The 16,353-nt window shown below is 32.9% G+C and overlaps 2 protein-coding genes across 3 annotated transcripts in view; one reads left to right on the top strand and one right to left on the bottom strand.

Moving 5' to 3' along the window:
- Window positions 1-3,018: 3,018 nt before the first annotated feature.
- LOC128675852 (uncharacterized) lies at window positions 3,019-6,409 on the top strand. The gene is made up of 4 exons (XM_053755557.1): window positions 3,019-3,289; window positions 4,507-4,724; window positions 5,213-5,323; window positions 6,016-6,409. Exons 1-4 carry the CDS (start codon window positions 3,149-3,151, stop codon window positions 6,230-6,232), a joined length of 687 nt encoding a protein of 228 aa, XP_053611532.1. The 5' UTR covers window positions 3,019-3,148; the 3' UTR covers window positions 6,233-6,409.
- A 1,691-nt stretch (window positions 6,410-8,100) lies between these two features.
- nAChRalpha1 (nicotinic Acetylcholine Receptor alpha1) overlaps window positions 8,101-16,353 on the bottom strand; it is a 207,893-nt gene continuing 199,640 nt past the window's right edge. For both annotated transcript variants that reach the window (XM_053755270.1, XM_053755269.1), the window contains 2 exons: window positions 14,355-14,630; window positions 8,101-14,151 (listed from right to left, as the gene is read on the bottom strand). In XM_053755270.1, the coding sequence (XP_053611245.1) occupies window positions 13,939-14,151; window positions 14,355-14,630 (489 nt within the window). In that variant the 3' untranslated portion in view covers window positions 8,101-13,938. The remainder of the gene's footprint in view (window positions 14,152-14,354; window positions 14,631-16,353) is intronic.

Below are 16,353 nucleotides of genomic sequence, written 5' to 3'. Positions count from 1 at the left end.
CTAATAGACATGTCAAATAACCAAACACACATACACGCCGAACATGTTAAGCGACTTTGATGTCTACAATGAACTGCATTTAACGCGTTTACTGCAACATTTCAACTATATTCTAATCGGTTTCATCCTGACTCACCAACGATCGTGCTTTTGTAATATTCTCAGTATAATATACTTATGCCATTACAAATTATACTAATATTATAATCTATATAAATAAAACTCTTGCGTTACTGTGTGACTGACTGATCTATACATATTTCCTATGATGACGAGGAAATATGTATAGGTCAGTCACCTATACATATTTCCTCACGATGTTTTGTCTTCATCATCGATCTCCAAAGCACTTCTGAGCTACGTGCCGCGATGGACCAATATATGTTGTAGCTGTAATTTTCATGCATGCATAACACTATGAAATGAGTCGTACAGTTTGTCGTTTGGTCCTAGAATAGGGTTACTCTATTTCCTACTGTGGACTAACGACACATTGAGCACTCGAAGATGAGAAAGAATATGTTGCAACTCGTCATGCAGTGCAGCTCACAGTCGCCCACTACGTTACTGAGTGACTGACTGATTGACAGACAACGCACAGTCGAAAATTCTGCACGTAGAAAACTTAAATTTGGTGTATAGTTTCCTAGGAGAGTACAGGGGAGCAATAAGAAGGGATTTCCTGAAATTCCCACGGGAAACGGATTTTTACTCACATACGAAGTTGTGGGCAAAAGCAAGCTTAAGCATAAATGTAATTTTATTAATACGTAATAATAATTGATCGTCGGTCTGTTCGCCATAAATTCAAAAACTACTGCACGGACTTTCACCAATAGATAGTGTATTTCCTAAGGAAGATAATAGGTGTATAATTTACTGTTTTTACTCGAGCGAAGCCGGGACCGGCAGCTTGTTTTATTACAAAGAAAATAATTTATATATTTTTTACTTAATTGACGAAACCACTTAGAAATTCCGCATTTTGCATCGCTGTTTACTTAATACATAGTTTACGATGGCCTCAAAATTAATACCATTTGACATAACAAGAATAGTTAGCTGAATAAGCTGCAATAGAAGATATACCAGTCACATCGTAAAATTTTAAATCCAAGGGATTTATTTAAGCCCTTTCCCAACACCCAGTTTAGTGCACTGGCAAGACAATTCGTCTTGGGAAAAAGAAAACGATGTTAGTTGAGACCGACGACAAATCCTAGAAAGTCTCGGCAAAAGATCTTTTTGACTGATTGCTAGGATCATGGGATTTCAGTTTACTTTTTATTTTGAGTTTCCAAAAATATTTTTTAATCCACCCAAAATAGGGTGACGTCTTCATTTATGAAATTTTTTGCTTTCTTACCCCAAACCAAAAAGTCTCAAAAGCCAATTTTTTATTGGTTTTTCATATATGCTAAAATATTGAATTATATAGGTACTGTAACAAATACCTACATCATCTTAAAAGATGTAATCCACTTTATTTCGAACTTAAAATTTTGATTAAGAATATCTACTCAACTCTTCTCTAAAAAGAAAATTACAGTCAAAAACTACTTCTTTGAGCGTTTTCTCCGTTCCTTCCTCAGCCGTTCAGTGTCGAAGACAGAAAAAAAAAGCAAAGCTACTAACAGTTTACATCAATTTCATTCTGTGTAAAATGAAACGATCAATAAAATCTTTCCCTGTGTTTTTACCTTCATCGAAAGAATTGCGTTACTTTCAGTTTACGTCACAAAACGTTCACGCCTTAAATTGCATTTTCATAAAAGGGTATTGTTCCCTTCAGCAACGTAACATTTCATCAATATCAATTTGATTACAAAAATGTAGCATCGTTCTTACATTTTTCCCGGAATCGAACCCCGTATACGCTTTGTAACCCAATTTCGGCGTAGGCAACACTTACACTGCGTTTATTCAGTTTTTTCCCTTTCGTATGGCTCCCACGTCCGTCCTAATAGATGCTGAAAAAGCTTTCACTGTCTGTGGGGGTAATATCATTGTATTAAAATTGGTATTTTCACAACAGTCTTCCCGGTTCAAAAATGTAGTGTCTTGCTTTATCGACGCTTCCGTTAGATTCTTAGAAATGGTACAGTTATTATAAAGAGGTAAGCGTTTGTGAGTTTGTTACTTTGTGAGTTTGTATGTTTGAGGCGGGTAATCTCCAAAACTACCGAATCGATTTCAAAAATTATTTTAGCATTAGAAAGGTACATTATCCAAGATTATTACAGGCTACATTTTTATTTCAAAATTCCCACAGGAGCGAAGCCCCGGGCAACATCTAGTTTGTTAATATTCAGGTATAGTTTACGACATACGACAAGGATACAGAGTAGAGGAAGGCCTCTATCCATATGAGGATACGGTATCTACAACAGGACAAAGAGGAATCATTTTCTAAGGCTAATGTGAGGGATTACAGCTTTTATAGCTGGTGGGCAACTACAGCATTTCCAAAGAGTTTTGACGTAAGCATGTAAGGCAGACATAAAAACCGAATCTTCAAAACTTTAAGGTTTATTTTTGAAACAAACCACGAGTTTTTGGCCATCACAGAGATAGATACGAGTAAGAACGGAACCGAAAGCATTTTCATGTGATATAGAGAGATTTATTCAGAAATGTTGGAGACGAATATATATTTCTAAATAATAGTTAATAATGAGTATCAATTTCAATAAACATATGAACCAAAAAAGGTCAAGACATTGATGAAAATTGAAAATTAAAAATGAAAAAAAAATAAAAAAATTATAAAAGGAAATATTGATGTCATTATGCGTATTCCTGGCTTAAAATTGGTATCTGATTTTAACACTAATTTAATATAAAGAAACCAGTTGTGTTATCAGTTACAGTTGTGAACATATGCTGTGTAAATTATTTCACCCTACTTTCCCAACGAATGACATGGTAATTTATGTCATTTAGCGGGTTTAGAAGTACATATGTTTAGAAAGCCAAAGAAACATACATACTTTTGTTTAGACTTCAGTTTGTGACCAATTCTTCTAAAAGTAGTGTGAGTAGTGTCACTGGCCAGCGCTGAATAATTCGATTGTAATTTTAAAAAGTTACATAAAAAAGAAAACTGATCGACATTCGAGTAGCTAGTCATTATTCCTTTTTTATAAAAATGTGTGATATAAAATTAAAATCTTGGATGTTATTGTTGACAATATTCTTTGTAGGATCAGCTTTAGCTAGCGATGGTGAAACTAGAATTTTGTCAAGAAAAAGACGGTATGTGTCGTTTCCTGAAGGTTCAAGTTTCTCGGTAAGTTACATTTATCAATAATCATTAACAAGTAAAGTGATTCAATAACCACTTGACTTGTTTCATACATATTAGTTAATCGTTGTTTCATCAGAATAGGTCTAACACCATAATCACAGAAAATTAGACCTATCTGATGGATAACCGAAATATTAAAAAAATATACCTGGACAAAAGACTAATTGTCAATTCCCGCCTTGTCGTTTCATATTCTCACATACGGTCCACTTGCTTCAGTACGGTTAGCAGTTACGTTGTGATATTTTCGTGGCTTGTTCTGCACATAGTACTCTGGTACTATGTGTGTACACTCTGGTGTGGACGTGATTTCATCGGCGGTAAGTCCTGTATTAATGACTAATAAAGATAATAATGACTGATGCAGCGCATCCAAACGTAACTGTGACTTTAATCTTTGATATTTACCTTTAAATAATTATATATACATATATAGATAAACATCTTAGACCCAGGTCAATTTGATAAAGATCATTGTCGATCTTAACCTGACCGAGATTCGAACCCGGGTTCTCCAGTGTAGCAGTCCGGCATGAATCGCTTCCAGTACATATGTTTAGAAAACCAAAGACATACATACTTTTGTTTTGACTTCAGTTTGTGACCAATTCTTCTAAAAGTAGTGTCACTGGCCAGTGCTGAATAAGTCGATCGTAATTTTAAAAAGTTACCTAATTGTAATTTTAATAAGTTACCATTAAATAGATTTGTTGTACATGTCAAACATGCTTTTTTAATTTATTTTTGAAAAATATAATGAGATGAAAACATTCTGGAATCGAGCGGGAATCGAGCGGGAATCGAGCGCCTCGCCTGTCTATCCGGGACAGTGCTCTTGATCACTGAGCTATCGAGAATATGCAAGTTCGGCTAAATTAATTCATCTCTTTACGTTTTACGCCGACATACAGTGTTTTCATAGAGTTGTAGGTACTCTTAACTAATCAACATACCCCACTGTTACAAGCAAGAAATTATGTTATTTGAAAATACTCAAGCATCTATTTAAATGGATTTGTTATAAATGAGTCACACATGCTTTTTTAACTTATTTTTGAAAATAATAAAGAGATGAAAAAAATCTGGAATCGAGCGGGAATTGAGTTAAGTTAAAGTTTGTTGAGTTAAGTTACTATTAGACCACGGAGGTCGTCAAAAAATGTCCTTAAAATATCTCAATAATGTCCTATTCGTTTCAGGCTGCCGGTTGCATGACAGTGGGCGTGATCGGTCAGCCAGCCCCATCTTCAGCTCCTGGTACCTTCACCTTCGGCCTGAACTGGGGCATCGCCTACGAGCTGCCCAACACCACTGAGACATTACAGTTCTATCACAAGAAGTATAGGTTAAAGAAACCTGTTGCTATGAGGAGGAACAGAAGGGATTTATACCAGAAAGTAGAAGTTGTTTTAGACAGGTATTTATTATATAATAACATTTGGTTTGACGAGGTTTTTGAGGTTTGACGTCAGGTCAGTTGTAAAATAACAGCCGAATCTTTACAAAATTAAGGTTTATTTTAAGCTCGCTTTGGGTTGGCGGCGTCATAGTCCCGAAAGCAAATGGATGATAAGCCTATGCTAAGATTAGAGGGAGATATAAAGGTTTATATTTTTTAACACGTGTTTTAAATAACTTTAAATATTTATGACTAATACGAAAAAAACTGAAAATAATAATAAACTACAGCATTAAAATTAAAATTTAACTTATAATATTATTAAATTTATAAATAAATGTAATATTTCTAATTTCTGATCGAGGCAGAGTTTCCAGTATTTATTATACACAGAAAAATAAATCTAGGAAAAATCTAGGCTCATTCCACAACCTCAGACCTTAGAGTATGTACCTACGTAATTCAGTTCTATATATCACTATATTTCCAATGTATTGCATTTTCAGCATGGGTTACAGCGGTAGAGAATGCATATTGAAAACATTATGTGAAACCACCCAGCGACTCGTCCCTCACGGCGGTAACATGATTGAAGAAATGTTCAGGACTTTATTTACGTAAGTTACACATAATATTATATATATATAGCTAGCTTTTGTCCGTAGCTTCACCCGCATAATTCCGTTATTTTGCGAAAGCGGAACACAAACTCTCACCCCTCATTATAGTCAATTGGGGGTTGATTTTAAAAAAATCTACCCTATGTTTGAACGGGGTTCTATAACTATATGTTATGCATACAAAATTTCATCGAAATACATCCAGCGGTTTAGCAGTGAAAGCGGAACAGACAGACTTTGGCATTTATAATATTAGTATTATTATTACGCCTATTTTTCATTCGTCAAATTTTAGAACCGAGCTATTAATCGAGTAAAGACTCGATTTGTATAAAAAACATGTATTGTATAAAAAAAATCAGCTGCATTAATTTTAGATATCTGGTTAAAATGTATGACCAATCGAAGATCCCGATGCGAGGTTCTACCCGAACATAATTACATACATACATATTACAAAGTCAGATAAACACTTCTATAGATAAAAACTATTGGTCATAATTTTTCACTATTCTAGAGAACATTTGACGTGCAACATATCATTCTATCCTTTTCAATATGATTTGCATGAGTGAGATCGACTATGTGCTATTTCACTCGAGCCAATTGTAATGCGTGAGATAGTGATACGTTGCGCGTCAAATGTTGACTAGTCTCGAGCTTTAAAGAGACAATATAATCTATTTCAGGTTACCAATGAGCAAAGTGCTACCAGAAGAGCCGTTAGAACACACAATTTACGATGCTGCCCACCGACTAGGGGTCATGATGGAAAGCTGTGACATGTTCCAATGTCCACTGTCATTGGTCGATTGGGCCCAGGGATACTATAACGCACCAGCACCGAAGCTGGACACGGCAAGTCATCCTTGGGCCTTGTTCAGTAGCAGTTTCAATTCGATATGATATATTTCTCTAAGATCAATCCGCTCAGTTCTTTTTATTTTTCTTATATTATTATTCCTCATTATTTTGAAGAATCACAAGAATTTTACCAAATGGTTGCCTGGATTAAATTGCTCACAGCGCATATGGCAGTTTTTTGCGCGTGTAATTTAATGTTCATGATTTTATCTGTTCTATTATATTATCTATTATATTATGTGTGCATAAAGAGATTTTGTCTTGTATATAAGTCATTTCAAGAACGTCATTTTGTAATATACCTAATTTGTAAAATTTTGTTGAATTTTAGAAATTATTTTATTTCAAAACTGTCTTATTTTGTAAATACATAGGTATCTGACCAATATGTGTAGTACATAGGTACTAAATACATACTACTTGATTTATACACGGCTTTATATATATATATATATATATATATATACTTTGCTCTGGGTAAAACCATAATAAACTAAACTAAACCTTAAGAACACAATATTTTTTTTAATGGCAATATTGCTTTTATAATTAATGTACTTACAAATCTGACGAAAATAATATCAAATCTAAGAAAAAAAAAAAGTCTGATCTGTAGTTAAAATATTTGAGTGTTTAAATAAAACCATTCTTTATTATTAACGCATAACATTTAATATTTATAGTTCATATTTATAATACATTTCAATACTAGTAGTACGAAGTCATGAGTGTATCCATCAAATACGTGGGAGTGCTGATGCCTCAATTAATTAATTTAACATTACAAAATGGAACTTAACATGTAACATATGCACTAGTTTATTCAATAAGTTTATGTAATATTTCGCATCCTTACACATATTTATTATAATAATTGCTTACCACTACGTATTTATTATTATACAATTTCATAATAATTATAATATTATTGAGCTATTATGACTTACAAGTTATCGTACATAAATTTATTTATATATATGTATATAGCATAGTGCATTGAACCTTATTATAATCATAGTGGCAATGACTTAGGTTGTGATAGAAAGAATGATTGTTGGTATTATTAACTAACACTATAGCACTACTATTGAGAGTGTTTCATAGAATTCTATTATTGTATTTATATTATATTAGGTACCTTACAATTAAAATAAATTAGGAATTTCCTCTCGTTACTATCTATGCTATATTTTGTATCCTTAGTGTGGTGTTCGTTTGCATTTGTCATTTTCGCCAGTCAGTTTGGGTGTAATAATTGTAGTTTCTCATATATATATATGTTTATCATATATACAAGTTTATCATATATATATATATATATATATATATATATATATATATATATATATATATTTATTAAGACTTTTGCTTTTATAAGAGCTCACTTTTCATATTACAATACGTTTTACACATTGTCCATATAGTAATTTTTTGTTACTTTTATCTCAAAATGTATGCTAATAAAAACTTTAAAAAAATGTTATGTGATAAGATTGTATAATCTTCAAATATTACACACCAAACACCGTTACTCGTGACTAGAAAGGTGAAAAAAATACATTATAATCAACTCATAAATCCGTATAACTAGTAGAGGACATTTATATTAACATTAAGAGACAAAAATTTCCAACATACATCCTATCCTATGCCGTAGCGACAGACGAAATTAATTAATAACAATCAATCATAGAATCCAAACTTACATATTAATACAACGATTGCTTTTATTATTCAAAATTCAAACGAACAAATGAATGATTAAATCACTCGAACTAACACAACTCATTCTAATTCATACACATTCAATGTTTTCATTGAAAACTTAGATTTAAAGACTAATAAAATAAGGCACACAGAAAGTCTAGAAAAAAATGACGGCAAGAGCAAAAGAAGTATTTAAAAAGAGATCAAACATTTTTTGGCAAATTCGTTTTAATATATTTCTATACTTACTTGCTTTAATCGTAATGGTTAATGTATAGTGACGAAACCAAGAACATACTTTTTATTAGTTGCGGCTGATGTTTCAATGAAGTTGCACCCTCTTAACGTTAGATATCCACATGCCCTCATTATTTTAAAAGTCGAAATATTACCATAAATAATACTCAACACCTTTGAAACGCCAGAGCAATAAAGTAACAAAAGTAAATCACATCGTTACTATACATAAAAATATACCAATTCTATTTAACAAAGAAAATTTGTACAAAACGACTCCATCTCAATGTCAAAAAAGATTTCACAAAGCGATTAAGGCGTGTACGTATCGTGTAATCAGTGATACAACTCTAGTTTCAGTTTCTACTTTGCATTTAGCCGGAATTAGAGCGTTTGCCAATAGGTTGCTTTGCTGAATAGCGGCAATTTAACGTTCGATAAAAGCTTTAACACAGCCATGTGTATCGAAATCTGGCTCGTTGCTTTGGAATTATGCAGTAGTAGATTTGAAATTAGCAATTCAATTAACTGTCGTAATGATAAACTTTCTCTATGTTTATTAATCAGAATAAAATAGTGTCTTAGATTAAGTCAACGAATTCAAAGTTTGTACAATATGTACACGCCTCGATTTCCAATTAAAATGCACAACACATCTGACAAAACATAGTTAAAGAAGTTTATCATAGTGCAAAAGTGGATTTATTATCTGTATTTACATCTAATCGTGTTGGAAGCTCAACGCAAATTTCATGTGGTTTCAACTACCTTAAATACACATATATCTATTCATATTATTATAATTTGAAGTAGTAAGTTACATGAATTTGAAACCGATTTAACAGCATCAAAATATACAAAAGCTATTACTAGAAATAGCCGAGATCAATTTCAAAGAATCTAAGAGAATAAAAGTAAAATTAAACTGAGAATTTGTCAAGGGAAAATAGTAAAAATAAAACGAATTTAGAAATAAAAACTTACGTCAGTTTGGAAGACGTTCGATTAAACATGCAAGTACGCCTAACTTACGTAGATATTTATAAGATAAAGAGTATTATATATATATATATCGATGAGAGAAATATAATTCATAAAACAAAAACTGTGCTGAAAAGCAAGTACGTAAAGTGTATTGAAGAAATATCTATGACGAAATTCTAGATTTCGAAGAACCTAATTATAAAGCGTCATGGATTTTCTGTTAATACCGACTCCCTTTCAAAAGTAAATATTAAAATTTACAAGTATGATAATTATATTTACGGAAATTATTTACGGAAATTATATTACTTAACTGATTGTCAATCGGAATCAAGAGTTTATTGCCGAATGATAATATGTAAATAATGAGTTCTTAACGGAATAAATGAGATCTTGAATTCGAAATTTCAGAGCGCGCGTTGTTGTATTCCGTTTGCATTTCTATATGAATCGTTAATGTTTTTGTTAGCTCGTAAATGAAATATCTGTATTATTATATTTAATTTACTCAAAAATAGCACAAAATCAACTGTTGAAGTTATAGAAAGAACATTTTATGATATCTAATTTCGTGTTTTAAACTAACCTAACCTTCAAAATGGAGTGCTTATTTTCGAAGATTTCTTTAAATATATTCATAGATAATTTTTATTTTTATCAATCAAACAGATATTTCACGTATGCTCCGTTATTCCAAAGACATGATCATTAAATCTACAACGTCCATTCACTACGTTTCTACGTCACTAAAGACACGGTGAAAGGAACGTAGAAAAATAACTCGTCAATTATAATTATACTATGTTGATCCTCTATATTTACATGCCAACATTTGGTTAAGTTGATTTCTTAAAATTATTGACAGCCATGTGATAGCTGACTATGAGTTTACAACTTCACCACCCGATGCAGACAAACTTGCTAGTACATACAAATCAAAAGACAACTAGAAAACAATAAAATCAATGCTCTCAATAATATTAATCAAACAAGTATTACTTTAATAATAAAAACGAAATAAAGGAAAAAAATAGAATATATAGCACACATATTTTTTAATGTATGAGTTCTGACACCATCATTCTGAGTCATCATCAACATCGCGTGTCGCTTGTTTTATTGCATGTCTTCATAAGATGTGTTCGTTATATTAAATTTTGCACGATCAGCGATTCGTCAACTGTTTCTATTAGTCAAGGTTTTCTAAGTTCTTATCGCATTTAAAGTTGACCACAATATTTGTTGAATTTCAGCTGTTATGTCAATTTTATGCATAAAGATTTCTTTTTGTTTAGTATATTTCAAACAAACTGAACAAATACTGATATCATACATAGAAAAGTTTTCAAATTAAATATTATCTAGACTAAAATATCAACAGTATGATAACAAATTTATCTGGCATCGCGTTACTGAGCTGACCCATACGTCGACTAACTCTAAAAACACTGAGAAGCTAAATACCACTTACAATATTACATATACCCATGTTAACTTACTTATTGACAAGTGTTGAATCTAGCTTTTTGAGATTATTGTTAAATTTATTACCTATCTACTGCCAGATATACGACACACTACTTTTGCTTACCCGTTATCACCCGAAACATTACTTATATTCAAACAACACATTTGGCTAACATTGCCCAATGTAAGTTCACGATATTCAATATGTAGTAAAAGGTCATTGAAGTCTTCAGATTATTATATCTGTGTAAATGGTTTTAACTCACTAAAATATCTGTGTGCTTTTACTTAAATTTGTAAGGAATTAAGAAACTGCATTAGTTCAACTATTATCATTAATGTCAAGAGCGTGTATGCTTGCCACGTTCAGATGTCTGTGGGTAGTTGGTAAAATCACGTCAGATGCTTTTAGGCGACTTGAATAAAATCTGACATCGGTGTTAGTGATACACCTAATAAGAAAGAAGACTGTTATGGTAAAGTATCTGCATTATTAAGTTTAATCTTTAGTATCACAATTAGTAGTAGTAATTACACTATTCCATTTCATTCACACAGACATAAAGATCTGAGATTCGACCTGAATAATTTCTTATCAAGAACAAGAAAAAGATAAACAATGTCTTTGAGACTGAGATAGCTAAGGACAAACATAATAAAATTTAACGTCCGCTTTTATAACATTGACTGAATCTACAAAAGACACAAAACTTCAGATATATATTTTATCTTGGCAATGATATTAGTTATTATAGTCGTTGTATTGGCTTAGCTCATCTTTTCCCAGACTTAACACAGCCTAAGATATACTAGAAGATACACCGTGATATTCGAAACAAAATTTAAATTTCAAGATTCTTCTGTATTTTATAACCACCAACATACGATCTTAGCATTCTAAATAATTAGCTCCAGCTTCAGGCTCGATATTCTACAGAAAATATTTACATTAAATATTTTATTTTTCACCTTAAGCTAGCATTCCTTTCATGCTTTCAATAATCATGTCAACCGTAACACTCAACCTTAAACGATTACCCTATGGTGTTTTAGAAAATCTATTATTATTTGCAGTCATATAAAAATAACAACAGACCGTTTATTTTCTAGCAAATATCTACAATAAAAGTTCCAGATGACCACGAGACTGTGTAAAAAGCCAGTGTACTTAACTAGCCTTTAATGATATTATTATTAATATTAAATTGGTGTGTTTGTGCGTGCAATAGCACATTCCTACTCCCGAGTAATCGACGTGAATGTATTACTTATTAGAAAAATTAATTTTAGTAGTCTGTTACACGAACAATTCCATCCAAAAATTCCATCAAAGATACATGACGTATTTAGAGCCTTATTGAAAGAAATCTGAATTGGCTTTCCAATCAGAGACGGACCTATCATAAATATCAACCTTCAGCGAGCTTGCTTTTTGTCCTAACATATTAGACCGCATTCCTCACATGTTACTCTACTACCATTATTACGTATCAACTAATCTACACTAGCCAGTGTATGCATTTGACACAAACAGCTATACACACCCAGTAACACTTATATAATATGAAGACGAATCACACAAAACAATTTGAATTATTTTAATATTACCATCCCTGTTTTCCTATCTGCTCGCTGTGGATTCATTAAATTACTGAGATACCTAAGTAATCTTTATCTAATAATCTTTATCATGAGTTACTTTGACATATCAATTACGCGGCTCGAAATATTTTATTACGTTAGATTGCTACAATACCCTACAAAATGGGTCGAAGTGAGGTAAGACGCTATGATGCGCAAATGTTAAAACAAAATAAAACGTACTACTATTAAAAAAAAACGTGAGTTATGAGAGGTAACACTTAAGTGTAATTGAAATCAAATATCTAATATTCAATCTAATCTAGATAGAAATAAATATAAGATTACCTACATCATTATAGACTAGGTCACAATCCTCAACAATGATTTATTACCTAAATGTGTTCGTGGTAAAGTGCCGTTAAGTGAGTAAAAGACTTACAATCAGTGAAAATTGTGAGAATAAAAACCAGGAGAAGAAACTTGTGTACTAAATTTACCCTGTACTCTAGGATTTTATTAGTGAAATTACAGTTATAAATTACACGGAAAAGCAGACAGTGCCACAAGGCATGTAAAAAATTAAGCATTAATGATTCATTCAGTCGTTACGTTTTGGGCAAGCATTTGTTTGTCTCTTACAATTATCAAAATTTCGTTTTGCAAAATCCGAAACACGAAAATCTATGATTAGTAATAAAGTAGTTAATATCAGTATGTTTTGGCTAATTACCCGGAACTATATCGTTACGCGCTGGCAGATTTGGCACTCCGTTTAAAAAATCTAATAAAACAAGTTACCGAACTATCTAAGAATACCGACTTTATAAAAATGTAATTTACAATTGGCAGTCAATTGTGTTCACAAATATTATCTAGTCAAATAATATCACCGTCGCGAAGTGACTAAATCTATGTTGGCATTATGATAAGTGTTAGTTTTTTCATATTTCTGTTGACTAGGCTTATAATTCTATTAATATCTACAATCCCTTATAACTTCATTACGACTACAGGGAAATTATTACCATTCGTCAAATTATAGATATTGTCCTTAAAGTTTTTACGCGAGTACGTAGTTTATCAAATACTAAATGTATAATTCAAATTTATTACATCACCGTTATTAAATACATCATCTAGAAGTGTCCGGCTCTCATTGAGGACGTTTGCACAAAACTATATGGATGTTAATCGACCATTGATTGAATAATACCACTTTACAATACTTAAACGTTACGAAATTGAGCTCGATTTTATTCGAAGTAAACCTTACGTGTAACTGTTACGTTATAATGCTTGTAACATTCCATAAAATAAATGTTCTACCGCAAGAAACAAATACCCCTAAAGATTTTATCTGTACAGTGTTTGTGCGCTCGTATTAAACAATACCCGAAAAAGAAATTGACGAAAACATACAAAATGCATTCGCATAAAGTATAAATGTTTACAGCAATTCTAATTATAAAAATAGTTGCAATAGATTCGGTCAACACAAAACAGCTATGTTGAGGTTGTTCCGTTCCCGATTCCACTATCGACGGATGAGTCTCGAGTTAGAGTTTCTATTACAAAAAGACGGTTTTTGGATGCGCACGCGGCGTTCACACGTCCGTTTTGCACCAGGCGCTTGGCACCTCACTCATCACAACAATGTCCTCGCCTAGCAGTTTCCTCTGGGAGACTTAGATAGATCATCCGTGCCACCACATGACGATTAGCTCCCAGAACGTCTTCGGCGGCGAGTGGCCGAAGACGTAAGACGAATTTCAGAGGCTCGGGTCCGCTATAGAGCCCATTTTGAGCAACTCCAACTTCTTCTTCGCAATCTTCGAGTAGAGGATATCGATCGGCTTGCTGTTGTCGTAAAATGTCGGCGCACGGAATATAATTAGCGCCGTACCCAACACGCAAGCTATCGTGAAGGCAAACAGGAAAATTCTGTCCAATACCATCGCGACGTATTTCCAATCGTCCTCCACCTGAAAGCAAACATAAAATTAATGATACTTGTAAAAGTATGAATTTATCTAATTTGGGTTTTATTGTTCAACAACATGAAGAAACTTGAGACTGCTTCAAGATAACGAGAGTTTTGAAGTGATCCTTCAGATTGAAATAAAAATGTATGATACATTTTTAAACGACGCTAAAAATTGTTGATAATGAAATGTTCAATACTTACGCTTTCAAATTTATCCTTATTTTTGACATGCTGAGCAATAAACCTGGAGCCTTCAATAGTCATTTCCATCTCTTTCACGTGGGGCTTTTCTAGAGATTGGCTGCCATCATCTAAGTCTAGTCGGCAGGGCGACCCAGGAGGAGGGGAGAATAGCTCATCATCACCTCCAGGGGGCGGTGGCGGGGAGGGAGGCATGCCTGGTAGCTCATACTCTTCACAACCCCACTCTTTGAATTTGCCATCTATATCGTCTCCACCGAATACGTCAGTGATGACCTGAAAAGGAATCCAATATAGTCGTTTCATGGAAGGCCCATGTTTCAAGTTTGATCTATTTACGTAGTTGTAGTGTAGAATATCCAAAAGTACAATAGAAACAAAATATATTATGATAATAATAAAATGAGATTTGCAATTATTACAAAAATGTCAGTAGAGTAGCATAAGAAACGTGTAAATCTATTTTAATAGGTGTTTTAAAATGTTAAATAAGGATGTGTAACGTCTGCCAAAAAATCTAATAAGAAAAGATTTCAAATCCATTAACAGAATATTTTAAGACAGAGCTAAAGCCAGAAGCGTTACGTAACTAATAAGCGAAAAAGGGCTTCTGAATAAGTGAATAGGATACGGGAGAATGCACAAGAACCAAATACGAGATACAGTCGGGTGCAATATTAGTCAGCGAATGGTTTGGCGAAATGGCTAGAGATTAAAATGTCAGTTGGCGTTCCGCAGGGGCATCGTATCGATGCGGCTTAAGCCAGCACACAATTAGGATAGAGTAGATATACAGAATATTTGGAGTGCAGAAGAAGCATAAAATATTATTGTCGTGATAAAAATGTCCATATTTAGTATGCTCGGGCCAAATATTAAACATTATAAGATGTCAATGTTATTCTTCTCATTTTCTTTGCAAAAGCAAACAAATGACTCTGCGTATAAAATAGGAAATTTTCATTTATAATCTGAAAATACTTATATAACAAAAAAATCTTCGTCAAATTTATTCTACAGCAGCGACTCGAACTTTATGTATTTTATTTATCTATCTATGAATCATGTTAAAGTGTTCTAATCGGTACGTTGATTTAAGAGATCAAAATGGCTAGCTATTTATACAAATTCTAACTATCATAATTTCCTAACAACAATTATAAATTTCAAGTCACGTTTATTTGCTTATTATATTACTTATTACTTGTTCACACTTAATGTTAACATAGTTCCATTTGTGTTTTCAGTATAGATATACTGGAATTACATAGATATGTATACCTCCGCACTTTTAACTACATTGAATGTACATCGGTACATACTTACACATATTTTTTGAAATATTACATGAAATAAGAACTGTTTCCGTGGGAAAATCACGCGGATCGAATACTAAATATAGTGGCCAAAGGTAAATGATATTAGCAATTTATCAAATATTCTTATTATTCGAATAAGAAAGCTAGGCTAAGGAACCTAACTTCTGCACTCTCAGTATTCTGCCGCTAAGGTTTCGGTTTCAGCCGCATCTACTGGCTCGTATATCGCGGCTCCGTCCGCAGCCACCAGGGGAACATAAATAACAGAGCCACTCGCTCTCGTTAAGCCCGTCGGCGTCGGTAATAAAGGAAAATCGAAATGGAATGAAATTGGGCTGGAAGCGATACTTCCGCGATACACAGAGCACAATGGATTTAGAATATCGCCGACGCTTCTCCGACGAGGACAATTAAAATTGTTATTGTTGAGGGGTTTGTTGTGAATCGAATCCGATAGAAAATGTTTGGAAACGAAACGCCCTGTTTTTTCACCTTAAAAGGGATTCCTTCTGAGAACTTCGTTTGTGAGAGCTTTTATTCTACAAATTTAATTAAACGCTTTTAGCTTTGTTTGGAAAGGGAGGTAAATGAATATTTCCATCGCGATTAATGATGAGTCGTATTGACCATGCTATTATAATTTGGTGCGGGTCAAATTTCAAAATGCATGCAATGTACGG

This window comes from Plodia interpunctella, chromosome 15 (assembly GCF_027563975.2).
Source record: "Plodia interpunctella isolate USDA-ARS_2022_Savannah chromosome 15, ilPloInte3.2, whole genome shotgun sequence".
NCBI lineage: Eukaryota > Metazoa > Arthropoda > Insecta > Lepidoptera > Pyralidae > Plodia > Plodia interpunctella.
This window is presented reverse-complemented; position numbering and strand designations above follow the sequence as displayed.